Genomic DNA, 19170 nt, shown 5'->3' with positions numbered 1-19170 from the left:
ATCTATCTATCTACACTCGTACTTTACATGTATGTATTTACACATTCTATATCTATATACGTATAGATTGTTTGATATCTTTGATCCTTGTGTACGATTCGTGTATCGCCTGTGTACGTGTTTGTGTGTCTCGTTAAGTATCATTCAGTGCCTGCGTTCCTTAACGAGCTTCCCCAGGCCTCGGCCTGTCGCGAGCTCGACCATCGGCCGAACGGTATCCTCCGCTTCCGTTCTTCGGGCAGCTGACCGTGAGCCATCATCCCGCTGATGGGTCGCGCGCGTTTCGTAAAACACGCTGAAGAACTTAACTGAACGAAACACCATTGAAAATTGGCCGAAATTTAACAGACACTGTGCCTCCGAATGCATGCCTCTACACTCATACACGCTTGCTACGTCTCACCTCCTGACACACACGGCCCGATATACACTGCGATGCGCAACACGGATTCTCTCTGCTACATTAATTAATCTGCGTTGGATCCGCAATTTCGTGACACGCCTACGGCTTAATGAAACGGCACACTGGCCTTGCATGATTGTTAGCCGAGTCTCACGATGCACCGTGAAAAATGTATAATTACGATGCGGATATTTTCATTATTACGTTGAAAGGAACAAACGTTTTTTTAAAATAAACCATGACAGCCTTATTTTGCTCATATTCCCCTCTTGATTTTGCATTTTTTAATTCTATTAAGAAATACGTGTTGATAACGGGTAGTTTTTCGTCTGACCAATCGTGTATCAATACTACTGAGAATTCTGTTCGTGGAATAATTAAAATACTTCTGTTACGAAGTACAATATTTCTGGACAAGTAGTGTCCTAATTCATGTCTCACTTAAAAATACGAAATTGTCTTATAAACTTATTGTTCGAAATGATTCCTTGTTTAGAAATAATAAAATCCAGGAACTTGCTTAGTGAAGTTGACATACTTAAAAAGTTAGAGACAATGAAAACTGGTCAGACAAATTTTTTTTATTTAATTTCCGTTCTATTATATATCCCGTTATTTTTATTCTTTTTCGGTTATTAGTTAAATGTCACCGTCAACTTGCCGCCTGTGCGGGACGACATGAACAAATTGCCGTGAAATATCACCGACGCCCCATCGGACTATACATTTTTCTTACAACCCGAGTGCATTGCAACGGAAATACGAACGGCCGGAGACAGTAGTTGATGCATGCGCAAGGAATCCTCTAACATACGTGCGAATTAACCCATGTTTAATAAAAGAACGCTGAGAAACTTGTGGGTGCCAGTGGAGGCATCCGTCATACTACACTGCACAACTACTAAAACCTGATATCTCATTACCAACAGTTCGATCCCTACAGATCTACGTACCATGCTGTTTGGTTCACCCTCTCGAGATTCTATAATATAGCCGTCCGACTCTTTCCATATCCTTTGACCTTATTGGGCGGGGCGAGGGTACACCGAATACCAGCAAGCGACGCCTATTTGACAGTATTCAACACGGTATCTAGTTTCAGTAGAGAGTAGTGATTAGATGTGCCCCTTCTTTTCTTTTCCTCATTTTTCTGAGCGTTGATACGTCTCGTATTCTGATACGATCATACAGAATTAAAATTTACCTAAATATTCGTGTAATTTAGATGAAGCTTGACGTATTGCTTTCATGAAATATCTTGCGGTGGCTTAAAAAATACTTCTGTTTAATCAGATTTGTGATAAGAACATAATTATGAATTACGATCTTTATGGTATTAACGGTCAGAAGGGAAGTAGTACAGAAATGAAAAGGAAATCAGGTGGGCTTCCCAAAATAGACCCGTACGAATCCAGAAATGGGGCGCTCTTTCGCATTATTCAATCCTCTTCATCTTGCTTTTTCCATCATTTTATTTTATCTGTTTTTTACTTATTGAATTAGAGTGCGGATGTTTATTAATTTATACAAAATATAAATACGTGTACCGAGGACTATTAGAATGCATCTAAACTTGTAGTTCACGCATATGGATTAAAATAAATTGTGTTTGGAATATTCTGAATTGGTTAATAAATTTTTTGTAAAATTATAAATTTGCTTAAACGTCCGTAGTCTACACATGTATCACACTAGTAATTTACTCTGATCTTTTCATTCTCTCAGATATTGACACCTTTGAATTTCCTGTTCTTCCTTCATCATCTTCAAGTTCGTTTGAATTGCTTAAGAAAATATATATTTTTCATTAATCTAACATCAATTAACTATATAGAGACATTACCTGTAATTATTACTGATTACTTTTTATTAGTATTGTATTTATTTTCTTCTTTGTTAAATAATGGTAGTATTCAAATATACCAGTCATTTCTCCACTTCACTTTTCACTCAAATTTGTTTCTCTTAAACACCTACATTTAACAGCGAATAATTTCCATAAGCCAACACAACATAAGGGAACTTTAACAAACATTTCTGGCTTATCATATCGCTTCGCCCTTCTCAGATACGATCCAATCTAATTCCTAATCAACAAAATCAAGAACCAACCTTGTTATATCCATGTTCATGAAAAAAAAAAAAAAAACAGCAGGAATCTTAATACACATACACCACCGACCAGAAGTTTGGAATTACTTTTTTCTATTTCATTCATACTATATCTCTTTCTGATGTTCTGAGCTTTAATAATGAATAATGTCAAAATGAATCGAAGACTCTTTTAATTCTATCGACTTATTGTTAGATTCCCATGGTGAAGCATGCCTGTTTCTTAAATCCTTCTATTGCCCTTAATTATTCTGTTCAGTGATTCCACACTTTTGTCCGATAATGTATATCACTCGCGAACAAAAAGCGCACACGATACACACAGAAGTCTATCGCCACCACCCGATAGTTCCTGGAGCTGCCCCCGGTTTTGCGCCCCCAACCCCCAGCCCCTCTCAGCCCCTTTTGGCCACATAGATAGAGTGCCATGCCATGCGTGTTCGCTCTTGCTGTAGGTATGTCGCGAGTTTCAACGCGGGGCGTGCAAACGCGGCGAGACGGAGTGCCGGTTTGCGCACCCCCTCGAGACGGTGCAGGCGAACGAGGACGGCTCTGTGACGGTCTGCATGGACGCTGTCAAGGGCCGATGCAATCGGGACCCCTGCCGCTATTTCCACCCCCCTCTGCACCTTCAAGCCCACATTAAGGCCGCACAATCTCGGGCTAGCATTGCGGTAATGCATTCTCTCTCTCTCTCTCTCTCTCTCTCTCTTTCTCTCTGCTCTCTCTCTCTTTTTTTTTCTATTTTTTTTCTATCTTTCTATCATCGCTAACACTTCTCTCTTTCCTGTCCTTTGTTTCTAATTTTCATTTGTATCATTTTCATTGTTTGTTTGTCCTCTTTATCATCCTCCCTGAATATGTTCTCGTTCTCCGATTCCTTTCGTATCTTGACCCTTCTTTTTTCGTATCCTCCAACTCCTTCGTACTGCTCGAAGCGTACCGATACACCGATGACTCCGTATTTCTTCTTTTCCTTTCCTTTTTGTCTCTTACCTTGCCGAGAGGAAACCATTTCACTTCAATATCCGATAAGTCTTCCCAGTTTGCCGGCTTCGCCTTTGAATCTTTGTCCTCGCGGTCCGCTTCCCGTACGAATTCGCAGCGATGGCCACGCGATGAAGGTCGCCGTTCCCGTTACCCAAGGAACAAGTCCGACAAACGCGAACCAGATGAGTAGGATGATAAAGAATCACGGGGAAGATGGTCGTGGTAGCGAGGAATCGCGATCAAGACTCTTTGATGCGAGATTTGTTCGCGTGTGCATCGCCGCGACTGCATTTTCTCTCCTGTTCAATCCATTAACTCGTCACTATTTGAAAAATAATGAAAGTCTTAATCTATTAATTGCTATTATATTTCTCTTTATTCAAATATATATTCTAATTATTAATTTTGGTATTGTAAATATTATCGATCCAAACAAGAACAGATTTCATTTTATATATGATATTTTTTGGACATATATCTATTGCGATATGCGAATTAAGAGTTGATGGATCGACCGGTTTCCCTTGCCTGCGTACCTATTTACCTTCTCTCTTCACCCTCTGACTTTCTTCTAGCCTCTATGTCTCTTTCTTTCTAGTTCCATGTGGCGTGTGCTTCATGTGCGGATGTCTTTATACACGTGTCATTCATTCATTTGTTTTTTTTTGACATTATTTTGTACTCTTCATCGTCGTCGCTGGGAACTGGTTATATCAGCCGGTGCTGTTGTCTCTGTTTGAATCTGGGCTGAGCTTTAACGGAAAGAGATGCGATAGTGGTTGAAGTCTGCCCGTTAAATGTGTCACATTACGTCACGTGGCTTTAATTGGCACGCCTACGGTGGGAATACGTCACGGGAACAAATTTGCATGCGAGCTCGATGTCAAAATTCACGCGACAGGAAAGTTTCGTACGGATATTAAAAAAATTCTTTCCGTTCGTTTCACCATATGGTCGGTTGACGTTCGACGTTGCATTGAACGTCTCGCGAAGTAAACGATAGTCGGTCTTGAAGAACAAGACTCGAAGTGCACGCATATCCTATTTGACCGCACATATGTGACACACCTCCGAGTTCCTCCTTCTTTTCTCGATTCCTTTTACCCCTTTAATCAATCTCCGTTTCGTTTACGATGATACATATACACACCTTTCTTCTGTTTCTATCTACTGTCTGTCTACGATCTTTCACATATACTATCACCCCTTTCAGTTTCCTGGGTTTGCGTCAAAAGGAGCTTTCGTTGCTGCGCTGCTTTTCGCCAATCTACGTCGAATATACATATACATCGGGCTTCCCCCTCGAACGCAGTAGTCCTTACGTACTCCGTTTATTATATATACGCTATTACACACGTATCGAACTCTCTATCTCTCTATTTACCTGCCATCTTTTATATACAGTATGTATATATGATACATAAGTATGTGCATATGTACCGAACGTCTCTCAATGTATATATATAGCACTGTCGCACGTGAGACAGGTTACCGAACCACAAAGTAAAATTGGCCAATAGTTGCGCAGTGCTCGAATCACGCGATAACCGTAACGGGTACTGTCGCCGAGCGTGAATAAACCGGGTTTTACGGTGCGGCGCCAGATAAACAGCTCCATTGTCACCCCGAACGTGGCGTTGCCGCGTTAATTAAACACGCCTCGTATCGACTCGTAACGCAATCCATCGGTAATGAATAACGTTAAAGAAGAGGAATGAAAACGCGCGCGTGTCGGGCTCGATACGGTTATCCATAAAATATCTATTATATTAGTTTCTTTCACCCCAGTCACTCCTAATTGATATTCCATTTCTATTGCTTTTTTTTTTATATCCAATTCACTCGTTCACGGCGCAGTCCGACACCCACTGCGATCAGATCTCCTTTTATCTTTATTTTATACATTTTTTTTTAATCTCATCTTGTTTTTTCACGTCTATTTTTCACTCTACGTCCCATCGATCGGTACGGTCCTGATTCGTTCCTATTGTTTGTCGCTTTTGTGTTTGTCCAAGTTTTCTACATTATACCCTGTATGATATTCGAGCCGTTTCCTCGTAGCGTGTAGTGAGTAGTACACGAGGCAGAATTCTCTGTTAACATCACCAAAAACACCACTGTTCTATTTCTCTCTTTCTAGCAGCCTATCGCAGCAATCCAGGTGCAAAGAACTAGTTGCAATACACCAATCACCTGTTTCGGTACCTAGGTCGTATATTAAATATACAAGATGTTCCCGCAGCCACATGTGACCGCTCCATTTCGGTCAATTTTACTCGTTTCGTCTTCATGATCGTTTCATACATTTTTTGTTTTATGAATTCAAGAAGTTAGCGACGACAAGTAATGATCTCGTGTACATCGAAATGGAGCTGTATCACGATTTTGTAAATAAGAAAGTAGTAGTTAAAAGTGACATGTCTTTTACGAATGACACGTACACCACTCTGCTGACAAGCTGTGCTGCACGAACCCCGGCTACCAACCCTCGCTGCTGTTTTGCTGCCCCACACAAAAACGCTACACTGAGAGTTGTCGAGCCTGAAAAATAAAAACAAAAGTATCGTTTAAAAAAGAAATGCGAAAGTAAAGCTAAAGGAAAGTAATAGAGAATTGCGTTCGTAACACGGTTCCAGAGTCCTGGAGACAAATGATGGGTTTGTCGGGTGATAGTGCGACGGAGGAAGGGGAACTTCTTTCGCAGATCTTCCCAGTCCTCGTCCACGTTTGCACGCGTTCTCGCGACGCTTCGTCATTGTCCAGATTTGTGCTCGTCCAATCTAACGAGTTACCGTTAGAAAAACATGTCGCCGGGTTGCTCTATAATAACAGATTGTCGCAATTATTCTTCGACTGTTATTTGTAACAGTTTTTTTTTTAGTGAGAAACGCAGCAAAACGTAAACGTAACGAAACAAATTTGATCATTAATTACCCAATTCGGCTAATCGTGGAATTTGAAAGATTCGATCGGTATGTATCGTGGAATGAGTCGAGGGATGATTGACGAACGAGGGATGGATCGGTCGGAAAGAAACGTGGAACAGAAGTACCGTTTGAGCGAGAGCAGGCGAATTGAAGGCAGCCGACTTGTACGTTTCTTGAAAGGCGACGGTGGAGAGAAAGAATATTGTGCGCTTCTCGACCGTTTGTGAAACTTGTCTTCGGGGGATCGAAATTGTCCATTGTCCGGTGGATGGAGGAAAAAAAAAGTGCATTAAAAAACTAAGAGCGAACGAGGAGAGGAAAATGTCGGAAGGAAGTGGTGAAAACAAAAGAGAACGGAATTGAAAGGAAAAAAGGCCAAGAGAAAAGAAACGGTAGAGAGAGAAAAGAGAGAGGAAAAAAATGCGAAAGAATTCGAGAAAGACATTTTCAGCAACGTCGCGCGGAAGATCTGCAGCCACGTCCGGATACAATGGAAGAAAAGTCTCACATGGATGATTGCGGCAGACCAGCTTGTTGGCAGGGAAGTCTCATTCTCTAAAAGTGGTTTTCAATTTCCCAAGGGTGCATACCGCGTACCAACGGGGTAACCTCCAACCCCCTTCCCCCGAAAATTTGTCACGAACACCGTGTAAACGCGTGCCATTTTAATAATCAAAGTTTAAAGGGTCACAAACGTACACTTTGCAAATTCTACTATATCATATTTCAATTTCGTCTTTCACGTGTGCCGTGACATGAAACTAACTGCAGTACTGACGTTATTACAAATGATAAAATTAGCAATACATGTACGTAAAATATGTGAAACACAAAATTAGCCGGAATCGATCGATAGAACGAATTAAATGTACTTAGCAGAACCATTCGCTGTAGAAGGTTTAGCGTGTATTCATAGCTTAAAACGAATCAGTTGCATTTTCAGCGGTATGAAACGGATTTGGAACGTACCGAATTAATCACGGCATTCTTTGATACAGGCGTCCGTTTCGTACTGTTCGTTCGATTCATTCACCCTGCTCTGCGCTCGGGCCGATGTTCCATTAGATCAATTAACCTCGACCCCGTCGCTTATACAATCGGGAATCGGGTGGCCTGGCCGCACGTCTAATCGAATTAATGCAACGAAATGCACTCTTCGGAATTGCTACGCCACGATCATCTGAATGTTTGTCCACTTTGTACAACACGAGAAAAAGTTATGTCCCCATTGATACCTACAGAAAAGTGAGCACGGATCGGTGCCGTTGAAGCCGTCAGGTAGAAAATTCGATGGACCAACCGATAGTAAGACACCTTATATCCAGCTGTTTCGAACTCTTATTATACAAAATGTTACACGAGATCTGTTACACACATGGAACACACACGTCACACGTACACTCGCCAATACAATGCTCGGTGTGCAGCATTTGCGAAAACGACGTCCTCGAGGAATTGACGTTAATAGGCGCCGGCGAGACTGGAGGTCGCAGCCGGACAATGCGGACACATATTTAAGATTCAATTAATCGTTTATGAATTTTCGTTCAATTTTCAGGCCGCTGATTAACGCGATATCGAGAGCGACGCCTTTTCACTTATTTTCTCTCGACTTCTCGTTTCATCCGTCCTCACTTCTCGATTTATCTGTCGAACCTGTGATTCTTATTTGCTCTATGAAAGTTCTGCTCGAGCCTTCGGACGTTCGAACGAAAAACGGTGGACGACGCACGGGAGAGTGGAGAATGAAACGAGAGGATATCGTGTGGCGAAACTAATAAATTTCGACAGATAGCCGGACGATTATTTGCAGGTGTTGCCAGAGTCAGAAATGGCAGCCGATGGACAATCAAATGGATATCTTCGGTTATATTCTTTCGTATTGCTTCGCAGGTTATCTTCCTTTAACTTGTTTTCATCCTCTACCGATTCCCGTTCTCGGATATTTTATTTTCAATTTCCAGAAACAATTTCTCTTCACGTCACGCCGGGCCATGCATCGCTGCGGACAACCGAGACATTTTTGTTTTAAACAGCTCTATCATATCTATCATCGCTATGATCGTATAATCGTCTGTTTAATATCAATGTCAACGCAGTTGTCATTTTCTTTGTACACGTTCACTGCGTTTCTAGAATTACACTACTACACCTTTCTGTTTCTTTCGTTACCTTCCAGCTGAACACCGGACAATTGCAGCTACGCACTAAGATTTTTCTTTCGTTTGACAAATTCTCTATGTACCATAATTCTGTACATTTACAGCTTGTTGATCGCCGCGTTTGTTGGATTAAAAAACGGAGCTTCTCACGTGGTGGCCGACGTGACACGGTTCCGTTCTGCGTTTTTGTAAAACGAGACCGCGAGAAAGAATGACCAATCGAGCAGGCGCGGCCAAAAAGGAGCAAATTACGACATGTGTTCGTAAGGGGAACCGTAGAGCCGTGTCGCGTCTGCAGTATGCGTGATTAATCTGCGAGTCGTTTTTCGCGCCGCAAAACACCAGTTCCGCGTGCACACACCGCGCACATAGAACACGCATACGTGTATGTGGAATCACGCAGTACCCAGGTGAAAAGAGGAACCTAGAGTACGTCCATCTTGCGTGTTAAGTCGCATATATAAGCACATAATATGGCAATATTTTTGATGTACTATATAAAAAGACTCAACTTGGAGATTTATATGTATATTATTATGTATACGCGATTCTGTCATTTCTTACCTTTAGTCTCAACTGGTCTGTTTTTCTTTTTTTGATTTTTATCTTGCCCTCTTCCGCCTGATGATGCTTCTTCATGCTTGCTGACAAAAAAAACCTTCGTGCGCTTCGCTACCCGCCAAATTAACGCCTGCGAAATTATGCCGACTGAAAATCCTGTGCTGCGCCCACCGGAAACACCTGACAATGCGTGCCTCCGAACGGGAAATGCTACACCTTTAACTGCGGTCGTACACGTGACATGTACACGACAAAACGCCGAATGGAACCGATAAAATCGACGAAAAACACGAATGGCGATGGACGATGATATCGTCGATTACGTGCGATTATGTCGATGACCTATTTATTGAAACGTTTTCTATTGGTAATTGACTTTAACGAACGAATATCTCTACGTGCACATTGCGACCGAAATTGCAAAATCTGAAATGAAAAAAAATGATGAATCAATTGGGAAATTTGAACGATCGATTGTATCGTATTACCAAAAAAAAAAAAAAAAATACGAATGAAAAATGTCACTGAACGAATGGAACAAACGAAAAAAAAAAATGCAAAAGCAGACGGCTACTATGCCCACGAACATGGCGGGGATGAGCGCGTTGGCTGGCAGCGTATCAGGAGTGCCGGCAACTGCGGTTCCCGGAGGACTTCAGAGCGCCAGTATGGCAAGCATCGAACTCGGCAAGAAGCGGATGCGCGACTCCAATGATGATCTGCTAATGGTACCACGGCTTATGCATGGAGTACACTTTCCTTTTTTTCGTAGCTGAATTCCGTGAAATTGGCTCGAACAAGTTTTGTTTCTACTCTTCTTTTTTTTTACTCTTATTCTTCAAAGATAGGTAGTGTCATTTTAGACTTCTGTATGGCGAAAGGTGAGTAACTGTGGACTAGCACCTTAAATACATTCAGTTTTTATTTTGTATAAAAATTGATAACGAAATTTGTTTATAATTCGAGCATAGATACGACCTTTTCTTTTTGCTTTAAAAAATCAATGTTTAATTTCTGTTAATGCTGCTTTAGATCAAGAAACTTGCTTCATATCTTGAATGTTTATATATATATATATTTTTTTTTCTAGTAACACTAATTCGATAAATACTTGAAAGCAATTGTAGTTTTTTATTTTTACATTGTATAAGTACAGAAAAGGGTATTACAGGATATTTAGATTAGTTTAGATAATCTAGATTTAAGTGATGTTGAATATTTCCAAGAAGTGGAATTTCATCTATTAAATAATTCTCTTAAACTTAAACAATAATATTAAAACCTAAAAGATATCAGAGTGTAAGAGTTAATTGTTCGAAGTTATTTATGGTGCTTTTTTATAGTGATTCACTTCGTATACTGCTCAAAACAGTACTAAGGGTTTTAAAAAACTTGAAATATCGTAACGATTTCTTTTAATATCATGCAATAATTCTCTCAAGCTCTTCATAAACCGTAGGTTCGTACTCTACCAAAACTAGACATAGCTTTTTCTATATGTCTGCTGAACACGCTCACTACTTTTTATATTGCGCTACATGTGGATGTCTTACTGAATGTATCATTGCAATCACTAAATCAGAATGGTTCGTCTGAAACATCCAGTCAAACTAAAACTTGCTCATTGAACCTATAAATTAACAATTGCACGAGAAAGAAACTTAAAATATTTATAATGCTTACATTATTTAGAAATATCAAAAGGGGCAATAAGAAATAATTGGCAATTTTGAGCAGTATATCTTCTTAACATTGAAATAAAAGAATTGTAGAAAATCGTCATATCACAGCCAAAGAAAGAAACGAAGAAGAACATAACACATGCTATTAAATTCCTGCCTTAAGTGTCGAGGACGTAACTAAGTAGATCATGATTTCTGCTTGTTCAGCTTCCAGATCCGCGCGATCTGAAGAGGGAAGCACGCGGGGAACAAAATCACGAATGTTCGGGCCACTTTCCGGAAATTCCTTGTAGTTTCATATCTTTAAGTTACGGAAGTATAGTTCATTGCGATTGTGAATACACTGCCGAGCGTGCTTAGAGCTCTAGCTCCTTTCTCTTTATTTCTTTCCTTTCATCTTGTTTATTTCTAACACGTTCGATTCTGTCCAATCTCACGGGAAGCATACGCGTAGGTTTTTTTTTTATGGAGAAATCCGCGATCACCCGAAATGATATTTTATGAGCTTTCGTAACTATTTCATAACGTCCGTTGTTTATTTTCATTTCCTTTTTCTACCCGTCGATTCTTTCGACCGACCCGCGATTTATCACAGCAATTAACCGCGTTAAATGCATACGATACACTCTCTTCACGAAACAGTACTCGCGAAACGAAATTTTCAGAGCCTCTCTCTGTATCTCACGCTATTTATCTCTGTCTCTCTTCTACTATCTAACTCTGTATCTCTTCCGCTATCTGTCTCTATTCTTCCGTTCTCGTTGTTGGTTTCGGACCGTTTATTTACTTCCCACGTTTAATTTCGCTTCGTACTCTGTCGTTCGTTGCAATGTTGTTCGTATACCAGAGCTTACGCCTCGTAATGTATTTATAGATCGCTTCGTTATTTGTTTCTCGGTCATCAGCCACGAATCGACCGTGTATAATAAAAAGCAGAGGACAGACTGGCGTTTGGAAAATAGCGAGACGAGAAGCGAAAGTTTTAATTAGCAAATATTTCTCGCTTCGTGAGAATGCATCTAAGCGTAAAGAAAATTGCACGGGAAAGGTTCGTGGTCGTTGACAACGTACATGATCGATTTATATGTAAACTCATTCCCTTTTTGGCGAAATCTCCTCGAACAATCGAGAGAGGATCCGCGATCGACGAAACGGATCTCAATCCTCGATTGCGTTCCGATCGATGGCTACGCTTCGCAGCCTCGAGTCACGCGCGCATTTCCCCTTCCGGCATGCCAGCTCGAAATTCGAATTTAAACCGGATCGTCGGCCATCGTTTCCCATTTGAACCCCCGTCCAACCGTGAGAATATCATTTCCCGTTGCGAATACATCCACGATGAGTCGGTTAATTTAGAGGAAATCGAAGATGCGCGCGTGTCTCGCAGCGAAACACCGTAACGAGAAATTCGGGAAAAAAAAAATAATGAAATTCTAATCTCCGTACCGGCAGGACCTGCGTTGCGGGTACAGTGAACCGAGACCATTGTACGTTAATTGATACGAAGTGATCGATTGTAAATTGTCTAGAGAAAGTATTATACGACTTGCCGAGAAAACGGTGATATATAAATGCGTATGAGAAAAAAACGCTGTTGGTACTGTGTTTACGGAGTGTTAGATCTGTGTAAATTCTGAGCTTGCGCCGATGATGCATGTTGTGCTTAAAGCGACTACCGAGGTGATGGTATCAAGTGTCATCCCCTCGATGCTCTGAACGATGACCCGAGAAAGTTTTATCTTTTTTCCATTGAGAGTCAACGGTCACTGAGTGACGCGAAATTATATTTTTTCCATCACTTTTTGTCGGGACACTTTTATTTTCTATTCTTTTTCGATTGTCTCCTTTTCTTGTTCTTGGAACGTATACATTTCTTTATTAGACGTTCTATATCTTGTTTGTATCTTTTTTTTTTATTATTACTTTTCTGAGAGTCATTCCTGTTGAAATTGCTAAGAGCACAGTAGATTGCTTATACACTGGCTAACTTTCTACGCTATTTCTTACTCCGTTTCCTTTTCTATGTATCTATTTTTTTTTTCCTACGCACCAGCGTTTTCGGTTTTCCATGCATCTAATTTCCATTCTCGAGTCGAGTTTTTATTTCCATCTTTGTCTCCCACTTTTCTTTACGAAGAAACGTCGAGGCAAAACGGGCGTGTATTTAAGCTTGCGACACGATTCCCGACACTACCTTGTAACTCGTAACTGGTAAAAGGAAATAAAGAAAGTGAGATCGTCCCGCTACATATTGTTTACACGCCAAAAGTTGCATTTCTATTCTGGTTGATTACACTGCGCTCCCTTGTTTTGTGAGCACTTTTAATATCTTGTCGCATCGATATTACACATTACAATACGTACCTTGTGCCTACTCGTGCAACCAAACAACAGTTTGATTCACATCGTTCCCCCGCTCTATCTCGGCGACAACGACAAAGACTTTACCAGCTTTTCAGCTTTCGCATCCGAAACTGTGCAGCTTTTTTTCCAATCTTTCTCTACTTTCAATTAATCTTTTGATACTTGTGAACAGAGTGCGAGACACCATCTATCTGTACATATATTATTTTTTCGTTTCGCTTCCTCTGTCCGCGTCCGTCGTCAATTATTGAATGACAATTAATCGTTGTATAAATCGTGACTGTATCTGCTCTCCGCTTTCGCGAATCCGTTTCGACTTCCGCCTTTTTCTCGTTGCGCCCTCGGAAACACGTGCCATCTGTTTTTACTTTTCCGCCAACGATCTTCCCATCGAACGGTCCATGCCATTCCTGACGATTCTTATTCTTTTCTTTCTCTTTCATTAAAAGATCTTCTACTTCTCTGCTTCTCTATTTCCCTCTGTCTGTCTCTCTCTTTGTTATTCCAAGGCTTCGTTTAAATAGGAGAATAGCATACGGTTCAGCGTTATTGTCAATGGACCAATTTTAATTCTAAACCGAACCAGGATCAACAATTCTTTCTTTAATTGGCCCCCATGATATGGTGCTCCATATATATAGCGACTGATGGCTGGTTTTTCTGTGTTCTTTCCGACCAACGACTCCTTCCTTTCTCGTGTTTGATAATACGTATTATAGTGACTGATGGTTGATCGATATCGTATAAAGACAACACGAAAGCAAAGAGAAATGAGTACTTCTTACGATGAAAGGAATAAAGTACGACGAAACAGCCGAGCGAATGAGCCAAAAAATAAAGAGAAAGAAACGAGAATTTTACAGTTATCCAACAACGAACGTCGTCATTTGGGAACGTCGCCGCAAGCTGCGTCATCGGCACAACTTTTACACATTACTACCACTACTGTTTATTACTAATTACTAATTAATGATACTGTTAGTACTGTTACTACCACTACCTACCTGTCGTCGTGTTATGTAAACTACACACCCGACGATCGACTTAGCCGATTGTCATTGTCTGAAAACAACCGATTCCCCAGTTCCCGTTTCTCATCTCATACATTCCTCCGAGAATCTAATTATATAGACTCGACTCGCATGTTACCTTCTCCTCTAAATTAGTTGAAACCGATCCTGTCTTTGTTGCAGATGGACATGAAGTCTGTCGGATCGTTCTACTACGAGAACTTTGTAAGTGCTGAATCTAACCATTCGATTCGTACAAAACGTAATGGAAGTGATTAACTAAAATTAATATTTGAATCCACGCTATAGTTTCCGTTCAGCAATCGGTTTTGCGCGCTCATATCGGTTTGTGTTCAACCAATCGGACCAAAGCAATCGCTTTCCACGAGACTTTCGCGTTTCAACTTGGTTTCGCAATATAAATAGAATTGCAGTTCTAAACGAATGGGTTTCTGATGCCTGCATTATTTCACTGTTTCATGCCTAAGTATTTCTTGCAACGAGACTATATAAAATCGGATCGGAGATATTAACACTAATTCGTTATTAAGGCACATTCAATCGAGATTACTCGGGAAAACTAGCTCGAATCTTTCGTTCTTCGTTGTACAAAGTTTATTCATACAGAATCACCTCGTTATCCCTTAAAACGTTTAAGCAATAAATTTATCAGGTGTAGAAATTAATTCGGTTGCTTTTTAAAACAAATCTAGTATTCATTTGTAAAATTAATTATACATTTCTGTTACTCTTCGAAATAGTCTTCACTATTATCTATCACTTTAATCCATCTTTTAAGCAACTGTCGAATGCCTTGACGCAAGATAGATACCACGTTCAATGCAATGAATTGTTCAATACTTTTTTAACGTTTGAAAATTCGTATCTGTTAAATGAGTGATCGGAGTAAATGAAAATCCGATGGGGCCAAGTCAAGAGAGTATGCCGCACGTGGGAGAATTTTCTAACCCAAATAACAAATGACATCCTTTGTTGCTTTTGCAACGTGTGACGTTATCTTGTTGCACGATAACGTGCCGCGTTCCGTTACCTGTAAACGGTCTTTTTCTTCCGAGTTCATCACTCACGCGAATCAGTTGCTGTTGGTAACGATCTGTATTGAGTCTGACCAGGTTGAAGTAGACTAGTTCCTTCACATTCTATCATATGCACAGTAAAACCTTCTTAGCGTGGATATTCGGTTTTCCAGTGAATGTCGACGGTTCTCCAAGGTGAACCCACGATTTTCTTCACTCAGGGTTGTAATATCCACTTCTTGTCTCACGTTATGATTTTATGTATAAAGTCCAGTCTCTGTCCAGTCTTTGCTCTCAGTTCTTGTTTCAAGTAGATGTAAAAGTGGTTCACAACTGTAAGTCTCGGTACTTAAATGTTAACTATCGGGTGATTATTCACACTCACAGTTATAATATAACATGAGAACACCGAAATAATTTCTACACCTAATATTTACCTTCGTAATACTAGAATTGAGACTCATCTCGCGTTTCATTTTACCGAGCAGCTCTCGGTCGCGACCCTACGAACAAACGAAACCGAGTCAATGCCTCGTTACTAATCGTACATATTTCCCGGGGTTCTGTTTTCCAGGCCTTCCCAGGAATGGTTCCGTATAAACGACCGGCGGGCGACAAGTCCGGCATGCCGGTCTATCAGCCTACCGGCGCGACGACCTATCAACAGTTAATGCAGCTGCAGCAGCCGTTCGTGCCTGTGTCATGTGAGTACACTGGAACACCACCCCTACCCACCCAAACCTCTAACCAATCGGTCGTGCAACCCTCGAACGTGCAAAGCAACCACCACGCGGTGGTGGTTCAGTCCTCTTCCTCCTCCCAGGGAACCGGCGGCGTCACAGTCAATAACTGCGCCGACGCCAACAATGGCGTGCTGATGGATCCCTGCAACAACCCACCGCCACCACCTCCAACCACCGATAATAACAGTAACAATAGTAACGGCAATAACAAGCAGCCGAATGCGACGCAGAATCACGATGCCGAGAACGCGCATAACTCCCCCGAATTGAATCACGCTAGTCCCTCGACGATTTCGCAACAGCAACAACAGCAGCAGCAGCAGCAGCAGCAACAACAACAGCAGCAGCAAGCGCAGCAGCAAGCGCAACAACAAGCGCAGCAGCAAGCGCAGCAACAAGCGCAGCATCAAGCGCAACAGCAAGCGCAGCAACATCAGCTGCAACAGCAACACCAGTTGCAACAGCAACAGCAGCATCAGCAACAGTTGCAAAATCAATTGGCGATGTCAGTCGCCAACGTGCAGCCAGTGATGAGCCCGTTGACCTCGGTCGCCGGGATGACCTCGATGCCAGGCATGGTCAGCATGCCCTCGATGGCTTCCATGACGAACGTCCAGTCGGTCTCGAACATGGTATCGAACTACCACGCCTCGAACATGGTCAATCTTAACATGCTGAACAGCCTCGGCGGGTTACCCGGTCAGCTCGACCCGGCCGCCCTCGCGAAAGAGGTTGCCCAGAAGAATTACGCGAAGGCCCTCAAGCTCTCGCAGGCCTCGCAGTCGTACAGTCTCAATCAGCTGACTGCGTTGAATTACACGGGCGTCGCGTTAAACAAACAGGCGCTGGTGAATCCAGCGGCAGCCGGGAGTCAGGCGGTCGCCGGGTTGCAAGCGACTGCAACGACACCCAGACCAATGATTCCGAACCTGACCGGGATTCCTGGCGCCCTAACTTCTCCCCTATCCGCCGGCATTCTAGCCTACTCAAGACCGCCGGCCGGTACCCCCATCAATCCTTATTCGCTGATGAGACAACAGATCCTACCGAATCCTTACGTTCAAGCCTCGATACCAGCCGTTCCTAGTGCGGTCCAGGGCAACCCGTACGTACAGAATCCGTACACGGTTCTACCGGGTGTGCCCGCGGTCGCGGCCGCTGGCGTATCGGGCGTCCCGCAAATATCGCAGATTCCAAACCCGGCGACGATCGCGGCCCAGCCGCAAGTCGCCATCCCGGTAAGTTCCGGCGTGATCATGCAGCCGTACAAAAAGATGAAGACTTCGTAAGCGGGTCACCCCACCGATCGACTGCGAACGGGGGACACGTCCGTGTCCCTCTTTTCTGTTTCCGAGCGTTCTGGTTCCTTCTTCTGGGCCCTCTGCGTTCTCTCCTTCGGCCGAGAACGCTGCACGTCATTTCGCGTCCTCTCATCCGCGTACCGCGATCGAGGGGGGAGTTGAGTATTTCCACGCGTTTGTTTGTCATTCGTTCGACTTAGAGTCTCGTAGAGTGAGCACAGACTTGGATATTGAATATTAGATGACCTATTTTCTGATTTAGCGAGAGAATTAAACCGATTAGATGAATATACTTATATACACGTATGATTAGAATCTAAGGAATTGAATACGTAAGAGAACAATAAACGTGCACGTTCCTGTACGCGAACGGGGGAACATTCGAGGAGCGAATGCGAAACGAGGAATGAAACGTCGAAATAAGGGATGAGAAACGCAAACAGACAAACAGACAAACAGACAAACAAAACAAGAGTTCCGAAAATAGATTCGTTTTCTAGTCAGACATTGTCGGTGAACAGTGCCTTATTGACCCGATTCCACTTGGAGCGTTTCGAATCGTGATGCTTACTCGTGACAAATAGAAAATAACGACGCGAAGACTTTTGCAGATTTCTCAGTTAATTTCGTTCCCCTTTCGTCCTAAACCGAATCATATAATTAACAAAACGATACGAAAAATAAACGAAACGACCCACGCCTGGCGTTCGTTTCGGCTCGTTTTGTCTCCCCTTTTCTCGTCTTCTTCTTTTTCTTTCTTATAAAGCAAAGACTTGCCAGTTGTTCATTCGTGTATATTCTTTCCTCTTCGTTCGTCCTCGTTTATGAATGTTATCTTTATTTGTTTTATTTTTAATGACGCGTCAGCGTACCTTTTAAAAATAGATTCTCCTTTTAGTGCATAACGTTTTTTTAATTATAACTTTTGAAATAACTTAATTATTTGCCGTCGTGACGGTTCATTTTACGTAGTAGGTAGGCGAAGTGGTTTAAGAGAAAAGAAATTTATAATAAAATTTGTTAAATCGTCTATGTATATCGTGGAGCTCGTCGCCAGGCGACGATACGATCTATTTGTTTCCGTTTTGTTTCGAATATTATTTCGTTTGTTAGTAAAAACTAAAAGTCGTTCCTTCATCGGTTTATTATTATAAACTCTATATCAATGTTTATTCTATATTACACGCATATACATATATATATATATATATTACATTATATTATATATAATCTATATATTTTTTATTTTCTATGCCAAGATGGACGAAAACGATGCTCGGCCTAAGTCACTTTACACAACTTGCCTTTTTAAGTCGTAGAATATATATTAATTATGATCGTTGCATATTACTCTTAGTCAGCCGTTGGAGTCCATTTGTCAGTCGTTATTAGATTAATTTCTCAACATGAATACGTATGTAATACCGCGCGATCGGCACGTCGGTCGATTTTATTCGCTGCGTCGTCGTTTATCGTTTCTCAGATATAATTATCTTTGTCATACGGTATATTTTAAAAAACGGAGAGGGGGCAATGAGTAGGATGAAGGGAAGAAAAACGCAGACGAATTGTTGAACAATTTCCGAAGTGATCGCGTTTACGTTGATATAATAATTGCAGCGTTTTTATTGTATTCAATCGGACGTGTCGAATTTGAAACGATCACGTTGACCGGTGTTAAATCCGCCAGTGTCGTCACTGAACAATTTCTACCGATCCGACTTCCGCCCTTTCCAGCTAACGTTTAGAAATTAATCGAAGAAACTATTATGATAGTAACGTATGTTTCCTAGAAACACCTTGCACATCGATGAGATTGAAGCGGAGAACGCCGTCGTGCTCGGGCGATCCTTGTAATTCGTATTATTATTATTATTA

At 41.7% G+C, this 19170-nt stretch overlaps 1 protein-coding gene across 1 annotated transcript; it reads left to right on the top strand.

Moving 5' to 3' along the window:
* The first annotated feature begins 64 nt into the window (after positions 1 to 64).
* On the top strand, positions 65 to 19170 carry LOC108622467 (polyglutamine-repeat protein pqn-41). The gene is made up of 6 exons (XM_018020373.2): positions 65 to 1491; positions 2971 to 3189; positions 9722 to 9883; positions 14395 to 14436; positions 15823 to 16353; positions 16471 to 19170. The coding sequence occupies exons 2-6, from the start codon at positions 3082 to 3084 to the stop codon at positions 17278 to 17280; spliced, it is 1653 nt and encodes a 550-aa protein (XP_017875862.1). The 5' UTR covers positions 65 to 1491; positions 2971 to 3081; the 3' UTR covers positions 17281 to 19170.

This window comes from Ceratina calcarata, unplaced genomic scaffold (assembly GCF_001652005.2).
Source record: "Ceratina calcarata isolate Rehan_Ccalc_2016 unplaced genomic scaffold, ASM165200v1 scaffold223.2, whole genome shotgun sequence".
Lineage (NCBI taxonomy): Eukaryota > Metazoa > Arthropoda > Insecta > Hymenoptera > Apidae > Ceratina > Ceratina calcarata.
The sequence above is the reverse complement of the archived record's forward strand: the minus strand, read 5'-3'. Positions and strand labels throughout refer to the sequence as shown.

Excerpts from the sequence above, each read along its gene's own strand:
- LOC108622467 (XM_018020373.2), top strand. The coding sequence starts at position 3,082 with ATGGACGCTGTCAAGGGCCGATGCAATCGGGACCCCTGCCGCTATTTC. Across the intron at positions 3,190-9,721 it reads AATCTCGGGCTAGCATTGCG|ACGGCTACTATGCCCACGAA; the intron begins GTAATGCATTCT and ends ATGCAAAAGCAG. Across the intron at positions 9,884-14,394 it reads CCAATGATGATCTGCTAATG|ATGGACATGAAGTCTGTCGG; the intron begins GTACCACGGCTT and ends TCTTTGTTGCAG.